The 17,151-nt window shown below is 41.1% G+C and overlaps 1 protein-coding gene and 1 long non-coding RNA gene across 3 annotated transcripts in view; both read left to right on the top strand.

The window, feature by feature from the left end:
* Positions 1–3,606: 3,606 nt before the first annotated feature.
* LOC137863119 (uncharacterized) lies at positions 3,607–8,370 on the top strand. Its single transcript, XR_011100698.1, has 2 exons — positions 3,607–3,662; positions 7,960–8,370. It is a non-coding gene; the product is annotated as an uncharacterized lncRNA (long non-coding RNA).
* Positions 8,371–14,479: 6,109 nt separating this feature from the next.
* The window catches only part of DCBLD2 (discoidin, CUB and LCCL domain containing 2), a 43,350-nt gene continuing 40,678 nt past the window's right edge, over positions 14,480–17,151 (top strand). The window contains exon 1 of one of the 2 annotated variants that reach the window (XM_068695870.1): positions 14,480–14,915. In XM_068695870.1, coding sequence (XP_068551971.1) covers positions 14,795–14,915 — 121 coding nt within the window. In that variant the 5' untranslated portion in view covers positions 14,480–14,794. The remainder of the gene's footprint in view (positions 14,916–17,151) is intronic. The other variant, XM_068695861.1, reaches the window with a different exon arrangement.

Here is a 17,151-nt window from a genome sequence, read left to right as displayed (position 1 = left end):
ATTCCACCAGTACACAAGCAGTACCTGTGCAGAAGCTGTTCACCGCCCACAGAGGGGAAGGTGAAGCTAGCAGCAACCTGCATGTATGTCAAGAGCATGTATGTCTGTGCACACAATCTAGATCTAATTAATTTTTAAATAATGATAAATAGAACACAACAGTCCAGGAGAGGTGTTATTATTTCATGTAAATTGGAGTTAATAATCCCTTATTTCTGGTAAAATATCTTGCCTTTCAGATGAGGATCATCTTTGTCTTTTTCATAGCTTCATGTCAGTCACATCTCACAGTTGGGCCATAAACCTGACATATCAGTCATTGTCCCTGGACACCTCCAGTTGATAAACTGCCAATTTAAACCAGAAAGTCATGCGAGTCTTTGCATTTTCATCACGTTTCTATTACTCCTGACTACAAAATTGATCGCTGTTTGTTGTATGATGTTCTTTTCCCTCTCTGTATATGATATTTTGCCACTGTACTGAAAATGCCTCCATGTCATCAACAGATTTCATTAATATGTTTCTAGCCTGTGTGCCAAGGCCATTCGTGAGAATATTTTATAATACTGAATTCTGTAAACAGTCCTGGAGGATGTCTCCCTATAATCCTCCTTGAACCCTCAGTGATAAACCTTTGTTCTCTCTCTCCCTTACTCAGGTCCTTGCCAAACCCTCTTGTTACTGTCATACTCATCTGTATTCACAGTCAAGTGATTCTTACAGTATTTTGCATCTTCTCCATTTTAACTAATGGACTGTATAAGAAAGCTTTATAGCAGTCACGACAGATTTACTACGTTTTCTTTCCCTAAAATAACGTTGATTGTTGTCAAAAACAATGCCAGAAGAATCTGTTACAGTCCATCTTTTGTAAACTCAGACTGTGTTTTGTCCTATTTTTATTGCATTTATGCCTTGCATAAGTTTTTTTTCCTTTACAGTGTGTTCTAAAGCATTGTTTACTATTGAAATCTACAAGTGCATTGTCATGTTCTTTCTGTGTTATCAAATCCGGAAGTAGGGTTTGCTGTAGAAGGTGGAAAAAAAAGTACTCATTTTGTTTTGTGGCCTTAGGTAGATAACTGTTACTTTCTGATCTGTTAATCTGTTATGATTGCACAATGATCCTACCTTTTTATCATTAAAGGCTACTTATTTTTGGTCTTTTTAGCAACTTATACATTATTGCTATATTTCCTGACCTTCAAACCAGAGAAATTTTACTTGGTTAATTTCCTTTTCCATTTTATAGGCTTTTTATTTTAACTCCAAATACACTTGTTTTCAGGTAGCTGTTCATCCATTTGCAGCAGACCCCTTCTCTAGAAGCGTTTTCCTTTATTTGGGATTCAAATTACAAAGGGTTTTTGCAACTCACACTTAGAAATTCTCCCAAATTTTCTCACCATTCAGGACTTAGGGCTCTTCAGTCCAGCCTACTTCACCAAACAGTTCTCCTTGCTTTATAAAACTTCCTCTCTAGTTTTCCAACACTGTTTTTTTGTTTATTTAGATAAATTTAATTTATATTGACCTGATTTAACTCATGATTTAACTCATGATTTAACTCATTGGACCCCAAATTATTTTATGCCACTCTTGTTCTTTAGCCAGTTGGAGCAAAGAACACAGTACTTACTCAGGAACACTTAACGAGTAAATTATCAAGCTTTTTCCTTCCCCCAGGTAAATGAAATACAGTACAACAACAAATACATATTTCTTCTGTTAGAACAGTACATCACATACAGTCTTTCCAGTTCACATGATGGCAACTCTTCTTAAGAAGTCTTTGATTTCTAGTTGTGAAGAGGCTGATTCATTAATTTTTGTGGCTTCCCAACAACAACAAAAAAAAGTCTGTCTCATTTTTTCAAGACATGTTGTGCCTAATTTAGCCATGCCTACTTTATTCTTCAAGGCTAGAGCCCTACCCTTGAATAATCCTGATGCTTTCCACTGGGGCAAGTTGATAGTAAGAGACACAATATTCTGAGAAGACATAGCAGAATCTGACCCTGAAGGAAAGGCAGTAGAGTCTTACAGAGTTTATGAAGGAGGTAAATTTTTATTGTTATGAAGGGGTGTGGTAGTAATATTGGGAAGAAATTCAGGTTAAATAAAAAAGTATCAGGAAAAAGTATACTGAGACCAAAATACACTACAGTCCAGAAACACGTCCCACAGGGAATCTTGGAAGCTTAAAAGCCTTGGACTTTTAAAAGCAGATCTGATGAAGCAATAGAATGGGCCTGCATTTTTAAGCTGGCTAGCAGAGATTTTTTCCATCTCTGTCTTCTGTGTGTGTGTGTTCCCTACCTCCTCTTTCCCTGACAGATGTTCTACTCCTCATTAAAGAAGGGAGTAACAGCACCCTTTCCTGACTGGTCCTCAGCTTTTACCCATAGTTTAAGCCTAGAATTCAAGAACTGGTGCGCTGTTTTGTACCTAGCTAATTAATTCTAGCTATTATCTGTCCGTGAAATATTGCTCCTGTCTGTGGCTCAGCGCAGGCAGAGAAGCTAGCTACCACTTAGCGGTTCTGTGAAGGTAAAAACCCTTACTTTTAAGGCACAGCTTGCAACCTGCAGGTGGGACTCAAAATAAAATGTTTTTATTTGTTCTGATTAATCTCACATACTTGTGGCACCAATGGTAGGTGATTGATTTTTGCAGAACTAGTTCCCATACCTCTATTTTTTTTTACGATCTTTGTGCATATTGTTAGATTTACATACATTCCACCTCTAACATTAGGCTGGAGTCATTCTTCATCTTCCAGGGTTAACTTATCCATCATTAGATGGACCCATGCAGATCTGTATGAAATGTTTGCTTTTAAAGCCAAGCTTTCTTACATCAGCTTTTGACATTTTATTCACTTGGACAAGCTGATTAATGGTGTCAGCATTGTACATTTGCTTTGCAATGAATACTAAACAGATGTTGTACTGGCTTGTTGCCCCAAACTATGAGCATGAAGAGGTGAATCCCACAAGACCTTGCTTTTGTGAGTAGGTCAGTCACCAAAAGGTCGAATAGTGTCCCTCAGTCTGTTTTGTACATACATCTGATCTTGATTAAACTTAGATATTTTGATTCAGATCTTTTGGGATAGGCTTTATATTAGAATTCTAGGGTCAAAACCTAACTAGGCAAAACTTGTGCTGACTGTAAGAGCAGTTTTCTCTGTGAGGGCTTCTGGGTGAAACCAGTTGCGAGTTATTGTCACTATATCTACCGTTTGTTCTCAGTAGGTGTGCAGGCAAGGTCTGTCAGGAGAGGCAACATCTCATCAAGCCAGTGGGATGTAACAACAGAATGTAATGTTTCAGACACACAAGCCCCTCTTTTGGTCTGAAATGGAGACCACAAATCTCACAAAGCTCTATACACAGTGAGAAGTGAATAGTTCTTCCAATAAATCTGGGTATGCACCTCTAGGAATAAATTATCTTCCTGTCTTCTCAAAATCCAATGGAGTTATTTATTTTATTTGATTTACTAATGTATTAAATCTGTATAGACAGAGCTATGAAATTATTAATATGGTAATTTGTTCATTCCCATGTTGTCTGTTTTCTCTCAAAAAAAAAATTCTTTCATTCTAGGGAAAAAGAAGAAAGAAAATAGAGAAACTACACATGAATCCCACACAGGTAAAACAATCTATTTCAGTATATGCAAAATACGAATATTTGTAATGCTGTGGGGTCTTACTGCCATCTGTAAAGCTCAGAGAATAGCTCCCAAGTGAATCTCTATTAATTCCCGGTTTTCACCCTTCAAACAAAGTTTTATAAGATCATTCTGAATGGTTAGGATATTTAAATGCCAGAATTATGATTTTTTTTTTTAATGGAAGAATGTGTTCAGATGTAAGCTACTTCAGCTAGAAAACCCTTTTCCTTTATAAGCGTCCTTGTCCCACAAATTCCTGAAACTTGGTTATTTAGGTTAAACTGAAGAGAATGGATTCAATTCTGGAGGTGCATGGTATACTTTCTGCTTTTGAACATGATGGTGACCATCACAATACATTTTCAGATAAGGCCAAGACAATTTTATGAAGAAAAGACAGAAGAAAATATAAAATTATTTCAGTGTTAAAATATCTCTGAAAAGACAAACATAAAGTGACAAAGGACATAAATGTATGGAGGCCATCTTCTGTTTACTTTTCTGATAACTACACGTATATTGTTTACATTTCTCTATATCCATGTTACTTGCATTTCATTAAAATAAGTCTTTCTATGGTGTAACAACCAGTGCATTTTAAGCCCATTCATTTAAACTATTGAGAGTTTATGTGCGCTAAAAGCCAAAGGCAACAAGGCTTTTATTTATTGAACACCCTTTATATTGCCAATGTACCTTTTCTTGTGTAAGATGACTGTCAGTTGTGGCATAAAATGATTTCTAACCTAATTCATCACTTTCCAGTTGGCAATACCCTTCCCGTTGAATACAAATTTACAAGTAAAAAAGCTATTGAAAGGTCAAAGGATAGAGAGAAGAAGAACAGAATGGCACTTATTCCTTTTGCCACTTCAAGTTACTGACTTCCTTGCTGTTTCCATGCATTCATTTGCATAATAGAGGTGATCATCTGGCCTTTATTATGGCAGATTGAATGTAAATCAGTTACTGAAACATATAATAAGTCCCAGGGAACTCTCTCCACACTGGCATACAAATGAAGGCCCTAGTGCTGCCTAGGGATACTGGAGGTGACAAAAAAAAATATTAGTGTTGCTGATTGACTCTCATTGTTAGAACTTGCATGAGAGACTGTAGGAGGATTTCATGGTCTCAGTGAAAGAAGTGTTTCATTTAGTCAATTTCCATTCTCCCATTGCTGTAAAGTTGTTTAAGAGACTGGCTCTGGGCACCAGCCTTCATATTTCAGGATAGAACTTGATGCCAAAACCATCCTCATTTTTGACACCCTCTTGGACAGAATTGGACTGCAAGATGGGAGATTTCTGCTTATATTCAGGCATAATCATGTACTTAATGGCCTTATTTTAAGCATCAAACGTTTTCATTAGGAAAAGACCCTCCTGATCTGCAGTGTTCTACTGAGTCATTCTGTTCAGAATATATTTGCAGTTTCTCTGGTAAGACGCTATTTTCCTTCTCAACACAAAAATGGCTGCAGGCTTTTATTCTTGTACTCACCACACTCGTACTTAACCTCTTTGACCAAGATTTCCTACCTTTCATTTTTCCTAGAGCAGGCTAGGATGCCTTGCCTCCTCTATCACTTAATAGAACTACTGCACAAACACACTTGGTCCAGGGCTTCCAAGGAAAAAGGTGCACATCTGTGTTGCTGTACCTCCCTTCAGCAAGTCTGACAGTTGCTGCTTAAGCTTCCAGTATTGAATGTGGTAATCCCCTTGTCTTTAAGTTTGCTTCTAAAATATGATTTAGTGAACCTTTTTCTTCTCGTCTGCCAGTAACGGTTGTCAAAGTTCTTCATGACCTTCTCCAAATTAATTCTTGCTAGCATTCTTGTAAGTCACATCTCACTCAGCATGAGATTGACACTATTAGGTCATATGCTGCAATCTTCTGCAGTCTTCCTTATTTTTATTTTAGTCTTGCATGAAGCACGTAGGGACATGTGTTGGCAGAAAAGCTGGGGTACTGTGCATTAAGGAGTGTGCACAGGATTTGTCTCATAGATCTGAAAACAGAAGGGGTCTGGCGAAGTGAGTATTGCCAGTCATAAACTTAAAAAATAACACTAGGACAGAAAACATAGTGATATTTTTAAAAGATGTGGGGCCAATGAAAGGGGTGGGTGGCTTTCTTCTATCTTGTGGCTTCATCTTTCTTTCAGGTTGATTTGGGCCATATTTTAAAATTCTTTCAGCAATCATAATGGCCAAAACCGTACTCTTTTGTAACATCTTCTCTCTCATTCTCTCTTTTAATTTGGATTTTTATTCTTGAAACTCTTGCACAATCATTGCTTGCCAGCATCCAAGTGCTGGCAACAACACAAAACAAGAGAAATTTCCTGGGTTTTATAGTAACTGGCAAAGCTATTCTCCAGGGAGAGGCATTAGCCCTGTGCATAAAGCTTGGATTTCATATAAAACAACCCTCTTTCTTCGTTAAATATGCTGTCATTTTCATGCATGTCTTTATTAGCATAGCACAATGTTTCTTTTGATGCTTTAAATATTTTCAGACATCCTCCCATTTAAACTTATAATTCTCTGTTATTTATGTTAAACGTTACACCAATTTTCTTGAGGCTGAGTCATATTTGCCTGCAGTTGTAGCTCTGTATTTCATCATCACCAGTTAGGGTTGTCTACAGCAGCACATTACTTAAATCTAGACGAAAGATATAATCAGTTTTCATTGCTGATCTGTTGTTTCTAGAGTATATTTTCACATTTTGATTCTTCTCTTTTCACTAAAAGTCCCTTTATTTGTCACACTACTGATGTGGTAGCAACTCAGATCAGTTTGCTTTGGTGGGACTACAACCAATCAGACAAAAAAATAGGCTGCTGTCCAAATTTGTTAATCTGGAACAGACAGAGGTGATACCAATATGTTTATGGTCTAATGCACAATTTTAAAAGCATACATAATTTAATCTCTTGAAAAATTGATTTTCTTTGCTACAGAGATTACTAATCTCATCTTCAAAAACAGAAGAATGTCTCTGTTTCTGAAACAGAAAATCTTGCTTGAAATTCAGCCTTTTGCATCTTAGCTTCCAGATACTGTCTTCACAGGTCCCAGATTTTAGCATTGTAATTTCATCTCAAGTTTGTGCTTACATCTCTGGCTCCCCTCAGCATTAGTAACAAATATATTAAAACTAAACATTATGTTGTTCTCTGACCTTGATGTATAGACATAGTATTTTCTTTAGGTTGAGTATATAGACCTGAAATGTGCAACACCTAACTGCTTTCACCTTTATGAAGGTGACAGAAAGGGTGTTCTTAGTATTTTCTTAATTTCTTAAATGTGATTTGTTCTCCTCAAGCATGTAAATGTATCACTAAAGAGCTTCATCTTCTGGGGAGCCACGTCTAATATTTCTATAGTTACCACCAGTCAATGAGGTTGGAAGCAGGAATCAATGTAAGATCACCTTATGATTCAACCTGTTACAATGGCTGAAGTAATTCGGAGGCAAGAATGTGTAAGGATGCAGGCAGAGAAGAGGGCTAGAATAACATAGATAAGATGCACAGAATTCAAAGGAGTTGCACAGGGCATGACAGATTGTTTCTAACTGGGGTTTGCATAAAATAAGTGAAACTAAGAAAGAAAGCTATGGTCCTGACTAAAATGTAACATTGAAAATAGGGAGAGTGATAGAGTAACTATATAATAGAGATTAAATATGTGGAAATAATTGAGGCAGCAGAGTCATGTATCTCAATTCAGCAAAAATATGTACAGACTTAATTTAATGAGCACTCTTCATTCCCAGATAAGCTAAATCTATGCTTAAATTACTACCTGTGCTTATGTGCTACATTAATCGTTGTGAGGAATGTTTTAACAATTCATGTCCATAAAGAACAGTCCTGTCTGCCTCTGGGCCCTGCACTGGCAATTTAATTCTTGAACCACAGATGCAGTGTGTCCCAGTCTCCCCCTCATTCTAGTCAATTTATCAAGTCTTCAGAAAATACTCCTCAAATTTATGAACCTGTTTGCTTTTGTTATTCCGGACTTCTATTTCTAACAGTTACAGCCTTTTTTTTGTCTTCTTCGAGATTAACTTAACACTGCTATAGATGTGACTGTCTCTGTGAATGGCTGGTGAAGAATGTTTTAATTACTGGTGAAGTGTCAATAAGAAAGTTATTTGTGTTTGTATGAAGTCTTTGATGTCTGGGGGTTTCAGAACAACTGATAACAACTAGTGACTGTTATGGGATACTATGCAAACCTGTGGTATCTGGCCAGGTGTTCAAGAGATTAAGAAGAAGAAAAAAGAAGCTGAAGGATGGCTGGGAGACAAGACCTGCAGAAAATGTTCTATAAACTTGGTATGGTGCCAAAGGAGTACAAAGGGGAAGGACGAGAAAAAAACTTGGAGCTGAAGACTACGAGCCTTCAGCATGAAAGACCCCTAGAGACCCCCAGAGGAGACCGATGCGCATGCTCCAGTAGGAGGGACTGGACCCCGGAAGCTAATTATAATAACCTGTTTTTTTTAGAAGTAGTAATGAATATGTATTAGTCTAGGAGCATAAAAATCAGCTGCTTGATGTAACTGGTGTGCGTCCTGGTGGAGTGGAGACTCCCGGTGCACCCAGCACTGTTTGCTTACCTCTGTTCTTTTATATTCTTTTAATAAATCCTATTTTTTATTTAATCCTAATTTGAATCCTGAGCCATTTCCAACAATCGTATAGTAATTATAGTCTCACTTCACACAGAGCCATAGGATTCATTTAATTCAGGTAATTTAGATGGCTCACTACTTGAAAATGCTGCTCTTGCTTAAGAGTACCAAAAGCCCATAATTACAAGACAGAATTTCTCTTTAACATTTTTCTAACTGTTTTTACTTGAACGATTGTAGTAGTACTGGGCATAGATCCAATAAACATGGATTCGTTCAAGGGTAGAAGACAGGCTGAAATCCTCCCTAATATTTTTTTTTTCTATGTGATACCATGTTTAAATAAACAAAACAGGGCTTTTTTTTTTTTTTCCCCCATCACCCATGAATTGTTTCACATACACAATGCAGTAAAATGTAAAAGAAAATTGGTTTTGGAATTTATGTTACCAATTTTTCTTTTATAATGACTTCTAGGCCCAGTAAAATTAGCAGATGTTTCCAACCAAAATAGCACAGAACTAAATTTTAAGTGGTTTATTTTCTTTTAAAAACATAAAGCAATCATCAGCTGAGTAACTTTAGACTGTCAAATAAATGTGCTTTATATACAATCGTAAAGCTCCTATCTGAAGTGAATTAAAAATTAATCTTAGGTAAATATATCATGGTGGTTTTGTAAATGTGTTTCTGGAGACGAGGTTAATTACATCCATTGAAGTGAATAATATACAATCAATACCCATTTTCCTTTCTGGAAGGATGAAATCAAATCCATTCTGCAACTGGGACTTTGTTGTTGTTCTTAAAAAGTCAGCAATAACAAGCAGTTAAAATGGGAACAAAGAAAAAATGAAAACAAAGAGAGGAATATAAGGATTTGTACTGAAAGCTATAACAAAAAGTAGAAACCCCAAATGAGATGAAAATGAATAGCCAAGAGCAACAAAATCTAGATCCTAAGACCTAGATCCTGCAGTCCTTTACCACCACATATTTAGCTAGTGCAACAGAGTGTAGTGCAGGATTCTGGAAGTGTTTGCAAGATCAGGCACCAACCATCCAGGTTGGCTGAAGATTAGTAGGAACTATAGTTAATAAAATAACATTTGAAATATCGTGTAAACTACTGAAGCTCCAGAGATACTTTAATTCTGTAGAACTCATGAAAGGTTAAAGTTATTCACAATTTGTCATTGCTTTTCTTTGGATTTTTAATTAAAATGTGTTTCCCAAAAAGCTGAATTATGGCAAAAGAGAGAAATAACTATTATAATAATGACATGGCAACTGTTTTAATTCAAATACTTTAACAATTAAAAATAATCAGAAAAGGGTGGGGTTTTGTTCCAATATCGTTGTAGCTGTTAAATTATAAAGCCATATTTCAATGAATAATGCTTTTATACTATGAAGCTTGGACAGTTTCAGAGACAGCGAGGTTTTTCCATGGCGTATGTCAAATTCTCCAGTTGAGCTGGGTCCAGTTATTCGTAGGCAGGCATTGGGAGGACACTGGATCTATCCACTTTTAGGTGATAGTGCTACTAAGATAATGACCACGGAGGTTAAAGTTTTCGTTTAATATTAAATGATCTTTTTAGAGTGTCTCCAAGACATACTTGTATTGTGGTAAAGGAGCTTGCTTTGTCAGTATACCTGTTGGATAGTTTGTGATGTCCAGGAGCATTTATTTTATATATTATTATATTTATATGTATCATTATATTTTATATATTTATTTTTTTAAAAAGCACTTCTACAAAGTTAATGTGCAATAGTAAGGCATTTGTCTCTTGCTTTTCTGGTGTTAAGACCTCCAAATGGATCAGATGAATTTGACTACCTTGCAAATGTAGCTGTAATCTTAACAACTGTAAGATAATATTTTGTATGCCTATTAAGCAGATAATGTAATTGTTTTGTCTGCAATTCCACCAAAAGCAGTGGAATTTGCTTTCTGGAAAAAGAGTAAAATGTACTAATAATTCAGTGGATACCAGGGTGAAACTCTGAACCTGAGTATGAATCTGAACTTGCACACAAGTGATTGCTTGTGAATACTATTCTAGTAATAACTTGTCAGGTGTCTGCTAACAGCAGAAAGGAGATATGTTGCCCTTAGATGCGCATATAGCTCTTGTATCAGCTTTGTGGGTGGGCCTTTGTATTCACTGTCACAGAACAAATGTAGTGCATGTGGGGGATTTAAAGAATTAACGTATAAGAAGTTGGATGTGCCATCAAAGATCTAATGTGTTAATATTGTGAAGGAAATCAATAATTTGTCTACTGTAAATGCATTCTTTGTTTTCTTCAAGTGCAGAAGAATTTACCTGCTCATGATGAACTCTTATTTCAATAAGGGGGACGGCGGGCGCGGCTCAAGGTGAGCGGGGCTGGGGGGGGCTGAGGGCAGCGGGCGCCTCCGGGGGAGGCCCCAAGCGCTCCCCCAGCGCCCCCTCAGCGCCCCCTGATCCCGGGCCCTGTCACGTGTCCCCCCCCCCCCCCCCCCCCCGACCCTCCCCGGTCCCAGATCTCCCCCTCCTGGTTTTGGGCCTATTTTTGAAGGACATCGAGGTGCTTGAGCAGGTCCAGAGAAGGGCGACGAAGCTGGTGAGGGGCCTGGAGAACAAGTTCTACGAGGAGCGGCTGAAGGAGCTGGGCTTGTTCAGCCTGGAGAAGAGGAGGCTCAGGGGCGACCTTATCGCTCTCTACAGGTACCTTAAAGGAGGCTGTAGTGAGGTGGGGTTGGCCTGTTCTCCCCCGTGCCTGGTGACAGGACGAGGGGGAATGGGCTAAAGTTGCGCCAGGGGAGTTTTAGGTTAGATGTTAGGAAGAACTTCTTTACTGAAAGGGTTGTTAGGCACTGGAACAGGCTGCCCAGGGAAGTGGTGGAGTCACCATCCCTGGAAGTCTTTAAAAGACGTTTAGATGTAGAGCTTAGGGATATGGTTTAGTGGGGACTGTTAGCGTTAGGTCAGAGGTTGGACTCGATGATCTTGGAGGTCTCTTCCAACCTCGAAATTCTGTGTGATTCTGTGTGTAATTAGAGAACACAGATAAGCAACTACAGAAACTGGAAAATCTCTTGTTTATTTAATATATCCCCTGTCACTGCAGGAATCTTATCCATAGTATATTATCTGGTACCTTAGAGTCACATTATCATAATTCAGGCTGGAAGGGACCTTCAGTGGTTATCTCCTTCTTCAACCCTGTGCTCAAAATAGTTCTATCAGATCAGGCTGATCAGGGCCATGTCCTGGAGAGCCCTGAACATTTACAAAGACTGGAGATTCTCCAGCTTCTCTGGGTAACCTATTCCAGTGTTTGGCCACCCTGATGGTATTGGTATTTTTTCCCCTTTTCCCTGGATACGGAATTTACCTTGCTGTAACTTGTGTCTGTTTCCATCACTGTGCCCCTCTGAGAACGGGCTAGTTCCATCTTCCAATCCTGTCCTGCAGCCAGGTGGCTGTAGACAGCAACAAGGTCTCCCCCCTGCCTTCTCTTCTCCAAGCTGAAGATGTCCATCTCTCTCAGCCTGTTGATGTGCACCATGGTCTCTGACCAGTCCCTGACCATGCCAGAGGCCTTCTGAATAGACTCCCTCCAGTAAGTCAGCATTTTTCTTGTATGGGGGTAGCCTGTAACTGGACACTGTACTCAGACACAGTCCTACAAGTGCTGAATAGAGGTGAAGGATTCCCTGGCTCTGCTGGTCCCTGGACCTCTTGCTAAAACACCTCATGATGCCATTGGCTTTCTTCACTGCGAGGGCACGCTGCTGCCTCGTATTCAAATTGCCCACTAGGACCCATGGGTCCTTTTCTGCAAACTGGCTTCCTAACACCCCCAGCCTGTATTGTTGCATGGGGTATTTCTTTCCAGATGCAAGAGCTTGCACTTGCTCTTGTTGGACTGCAGGAGGTTTGTGTTAGTCGGTTTCTGCAGACCGTGGGGTTTGCTCTGAATAGCAGCCCTGCCCTCCAGCTGAGTTCAGCTTTTGAAATACAATAAAAGAATGTAAAAGCTAGAGAGCCACGGTGGGAAAGAAGCACAGTGCATCAGAAGCCTCTCAAGGGAAAAGAGAACCAGATGGAGATGATAGTTTCATTTACCTCTAGAACTTACTTGGAATGGGAAGGAAACATTAAAGAAATGCTCAGTTGGCTAAGCATTTTTCTCTCAGCGTTAAGAAGTTAGTTTGATCTTCTATCGTAGCCTCTTGGAAAAAAAAAGATTTGTGCTGATTTCTTAACATTTGCTGGCAACTTGCCTTATGGTATTGATATTGCGCGACACTGTATTTGTTTCCCATAACATTTTAATTCTGTATCTGTTTTGATTTGATGACAGGGACAGTTTTAAGTCACAAACTGAAATGGAGTCTTTATATACATTTCTGTTTCCTCCAGAGGAGATGCCTGGGAGCTCCCACGACTGAAATGTGAATTACACTGCAGCTGGTCTATTTAAACTCTTTTTGTGCTGCAGTCTTCTTAGAAGAAGGAAGATTCTGAAAGCCAGGGAAACCATCTGGATTTATCTAATTCTTCTTCTTTTTCATAAAAGGTATGTAGTAAGACAAGCCATCCAAACACTTGCATTGCTAATGGAACGATATTCCTAATTCTTTGGCTCTGCAGATTCCATAAATCTTTATGGCTTTTAGAGTGGATACTCTTTCATAGTTTGTTACCACTTCCATCAAGATGGTGTTCCCTTTGCAAAATACCTATCCTAGGGCTCCACACAAACCACTTGTGGTGAGGGAGTGTGGCTCCAGGACAGACTACTCAGATGGATTAAGCAAATTCAGCCTCTGGCTGCTTTAGAAACTGTTTCAGGTTTTCACACCCCTTTTAGAAATCAAGCCTGTCAAGGATCCAGGTACTCTTTTCACAGGAACAAATAAAAACCTTTAGGACAGTCAAATCAGGTTAGGAAAATACCACACAGCCTTTACAACAGAAAATAACACAGGAGAAAACCTGTATCGTGTCCACCAGAGACCATTATTGATTTATGGGTAGGATGTTCAGATGCTCCTGTTAATGCATGGCACTATTAAGCCACAAATTATTCAAGGAGTGATTTTTCCAGTATACAAGTACCGCTAATGATTAGTGATGTTAGGAATGCGGTCTCTGTAGTGCAGAAAGGATGTTGTTGTAGTGATATAACTGCTTCACGTGACCTGTGGTATGAACCTCTGTGTCTAGTGAATGGAAGACAAAGGAACATATAAATGACTTTCAATTCATCTTCCATTACGTGTCGCGGGATGTCTTGCTGATTATTACATCCTGCAGGCTGACTCAAAACAGCCTCATCTCAGATATTCTCCCATTGACTGCTTTCATTGGTATTTCTTCGTGTGTGGCTATAAAGGTATGAACAGGAGAAAAATACAGAACTTAATAATTGAATCAAGGCAGGCTAGATAGCGCCTTGCATGCCTCTCTGTGGAAAACCAAACCAAAACAAACCTTTCACAACCCTGAGCATTGCCTTGAACATCTTTTAATTTTCAGGACCTTGACAAGGAATGAAAATCTTAAAGCAACTGGTGAAAATAATTTATGAAGATGGGGAGAATGCTTGCTTTCTTAGGGCACCTTTTACAGTGGAACCACTGGAGCTGGCCACCACCATTGGCTTGCAACAAGCTTTTCGCAGCAGAAAGCAGGGACCACGGTGTCTGTGGGCCAGTCTTCAAAAGCTGTGAAGGTGTACCTGTGCTTAAGGACGATGGTAGTGCAGTGGTGATCCTCTGAGCCCACCAGTGGTTTGGGTGTTTTTTGGTGTTTTTATTTTTTTTTTCTGCCTTAAATATGCTTTCATGATTACCTAGGGCAACCAGTGCCAACTACTCTTAAGTCCCTCCAAATGTGCTACTTTGCTTCCTGGGAAGACTTGAAAGTTATTATTAATTTTTAAGTGTTTAAGTTCACGGGTGAGTTTAGCTTGCTACACCAAGCCTCCCCGATCGCTCACTGTAAGCGTTTAAAGGCAGGCGACAGACGAGCAGGGGCATGGCGAGGTCTGGAGGCTCCTCAGCCAATCTCCTGCCTGTGTGCAGCCGGGACCGTGCTTGTGAGCAGGGAGCGGCGACCACTTCATCCTCCCCCGCTCGCAACACTCGCGGCTCCGCGGCTTTTTAGCTTCCCCCGCTCCTTCGGGGGGGCAACGAAATTAATCCGGAGCTACTCTCGGAGAAGTTGCGGCGGGGCCGGGCGGGGGCACGGCCGGAGCCTCGGGGCCCGCCGCGGGGGCCGTGCGGCAGGAAGCGGGGAGCCCGGAAGCGCTTGGGCCGGCCGCAGGGGGCGGGCGGCGGCGGCGCTCGCTCGGCCGTCGGCGGCCGCGGGGCGCAGGGGCAGAGACGCGGCCCCGGCCCGGCCCGGCCCGCCCGGCCCTGCCCGCCATGCCCTCGGAGCAGCGGGGGGCATGGTGAGCCCGGGGCGGCCGCTCCCCGCGGGGACCCGGCAGGCGGCCTCGCTGCTCCGCCTCGGCTCCTTCCTCGTCCTCCTCCTCCTCGTCCCGCTGCCGGGCGCCCGGGCGCAGCAAGGTGAGTGAGGGGCAGGCTGCCCCCGGCTGCGGGGCGCTGGGCCCCGGGGCTTCGCCCACCCCCGGGGGAGGCTGCGGGGAGGCGCTGCGAAGCCGCTTGTACGCGCCCAGGGGGCTGCAGGAGGGAGCGCAGGGTGAGGGGGAGGAATGTGGGGTAGGGGGGGTTGCGCCTGGGCTTTTTTGTGCGGTTAGGTGGGTCGGAGAGGGCTCCCTCCTGGCGTGGAATCGGCTCAGCACAGGGCGGGAGGTGGGCACGGCGTGGCAGGAGGTCAGAGGTGGCACGGGAACTGTCACCGATCTGCTGCTGGGGAGAAAGGGCTGGGAATGAGCGTTTTGACGCCAAATTGAAACTTTAATTTCTGTGAATACGGGAGTTGAGAAAAGAAATGTTACGGTTTTCAGCCCGTCTTGCTTCTTGCACTGGTGTGGCTTCATTTTGGAAACTCAGCTCTGTTTTCACATAACTTTCTCTCCCTGCACATCTCAGAGGTGGAGATATATTTTGAGTGTTACAAGTGCTGCATTTAAAGGCACAAAGGGGATTGGAAACGTGTGCTGTGTACTGTTAATCATATGTTTTAACTAGATCCTTGAATGGGAAATGGTTAGAGAAGAGTGCGCAGAGCAGACTGGTCCATTGTCTTATCTTTTTATCTTACTTCAGCCTGTACACATATGAATCTAATACTAGAAAGCATTTGGCATACTTTTGTTTTGTTTTGGTGCTGGAGGAAGTGAAGATCCATTTGTTTTTGAGAGGAAACTGGGCAGTTTGAACATTTAGCCTTTTCTGTGTGAGTCCAGCTGCAAGGCAAGGTGTTGGTTTGTGCTGTTGGAGCATCATGTGCTCTTGGACACGTGCTGCAAATACTTGTGCTGACCTGACACTTGTCTGACCTTTTGGTGAGCAGACTGAGTTTGTTATTCCAGGAGAAAACTGAAATAACTGGGGTGGGAGGTGAGACATAGTTTTCTTACAGATCAGTAAGTAGAATTGGCTCAGTGATACCGTGCAGCAAGAAGTGGGACTGCATGGACAGCAGGCATTTAGGTACGGTGTTCACGTTATCTTTTTGTGCTCTGGGAAATGACTGATGAGCTCCTAACCTGAATTTAAATTTACAGTGTCCCATCCCTCTAGTTAATGCTTACAGTTGGCTCAGAAGTTTTGCTTTTGACAGGGAGGGGAACCTCTTTATTGACAAGCTTCATCGTATTTCATAACAAAGGGTTAGGGTCTCTGCTGTTGTTGAGTACAGTGCCTTTCATAACGAGAAAATGTCGGAATTTCTAAGAAAATTCTGCTTGCGAGCACCTTTTTCCTTGTCAAAATATTTTCATTTAGCCAGTTTCAGAGGAGGTTGAGGAGTCCATATCATAGAATCATAGAATCATTCAGGTTGGAAAAGACTTGTAAGGTCATCTGGCCCAACCTTTAATCTAGCACTGCCAAGCTCGCCATTAAACCACGCCACTCAGTTCTACATCTACATGTTTTCTGAAGGCCTCCGGGGATGGGGACTCAAGCACTTCCCTGGGCAGCCTGTTCAAATGCCTCACAACCCTTTCAGTAAAGAAATTTCTCCTAATATCCAATCTAAACCTCCCCTGGCATGACTTGAGGCCATTTCCTCTTGTCTTATCACTTGGTGATTAGGAAAAGAGACTGATCCCCACCTCACTGCAACCTCCTGGAAGGTAATTACAGAGCAGGATCGTGTGTCTTCAAGTGCTGGCATAGTTCTAATTTGGTGAAGGAGTCCCGTATGGAAATGAAACTGTCTTTCTCATGAAGGGTCTGCATAAATCTAATTTACTGTATTAAATATGTGCATGGACTTCCAAGAGAATATTTTGATTGTCAAGGGAAGTACCCAAGGTGTAGGAAATCCCAGAGAGTTGCATTTAAGCTCTTTTAGAAAAATGCAGTAAGTGATGTTATGGAGGAACCTAGCCTGACTCATTACTTCAGGGAGGCTGATCCTCTGTTAATAAGCAACTATTCATTTTCTTTCTCACTGTTCAGCAGCTCTAAGCCTCGTATAGTGCATGGTATTTAGATCTTACTCTGAAGGCAGAATGTCTTGGTTTCTGACATGCTTTTCTGGAGAGCACCTCACTAGCATCAGCTGACGTAAAAATATGTTTTTGGTCGATGTGAAACTTACTTTGAATGTTGGGTCAAGTGTTCTCCTCCTCCTCCCCTTCCAGCCTAGCTAGGGAATCAAAGCTAGGAA

This window comes from Anas acuta, chromosome 1 (assembly GCF_963932015.1).
Source record: "Anas acuta chromosome 1, bAnaAcu1.1, whole genome shotgun sequence".
Taxonomy (NCBI): domain Eukaryota; kingdom Metazoa; phylum Chordata; class Aves; order Anseriformes; family Anatidae; genus Anas; species Anas acuta.
This window is presented reverse-complemented; position numbering and strand designations above follow the sequence as displayed.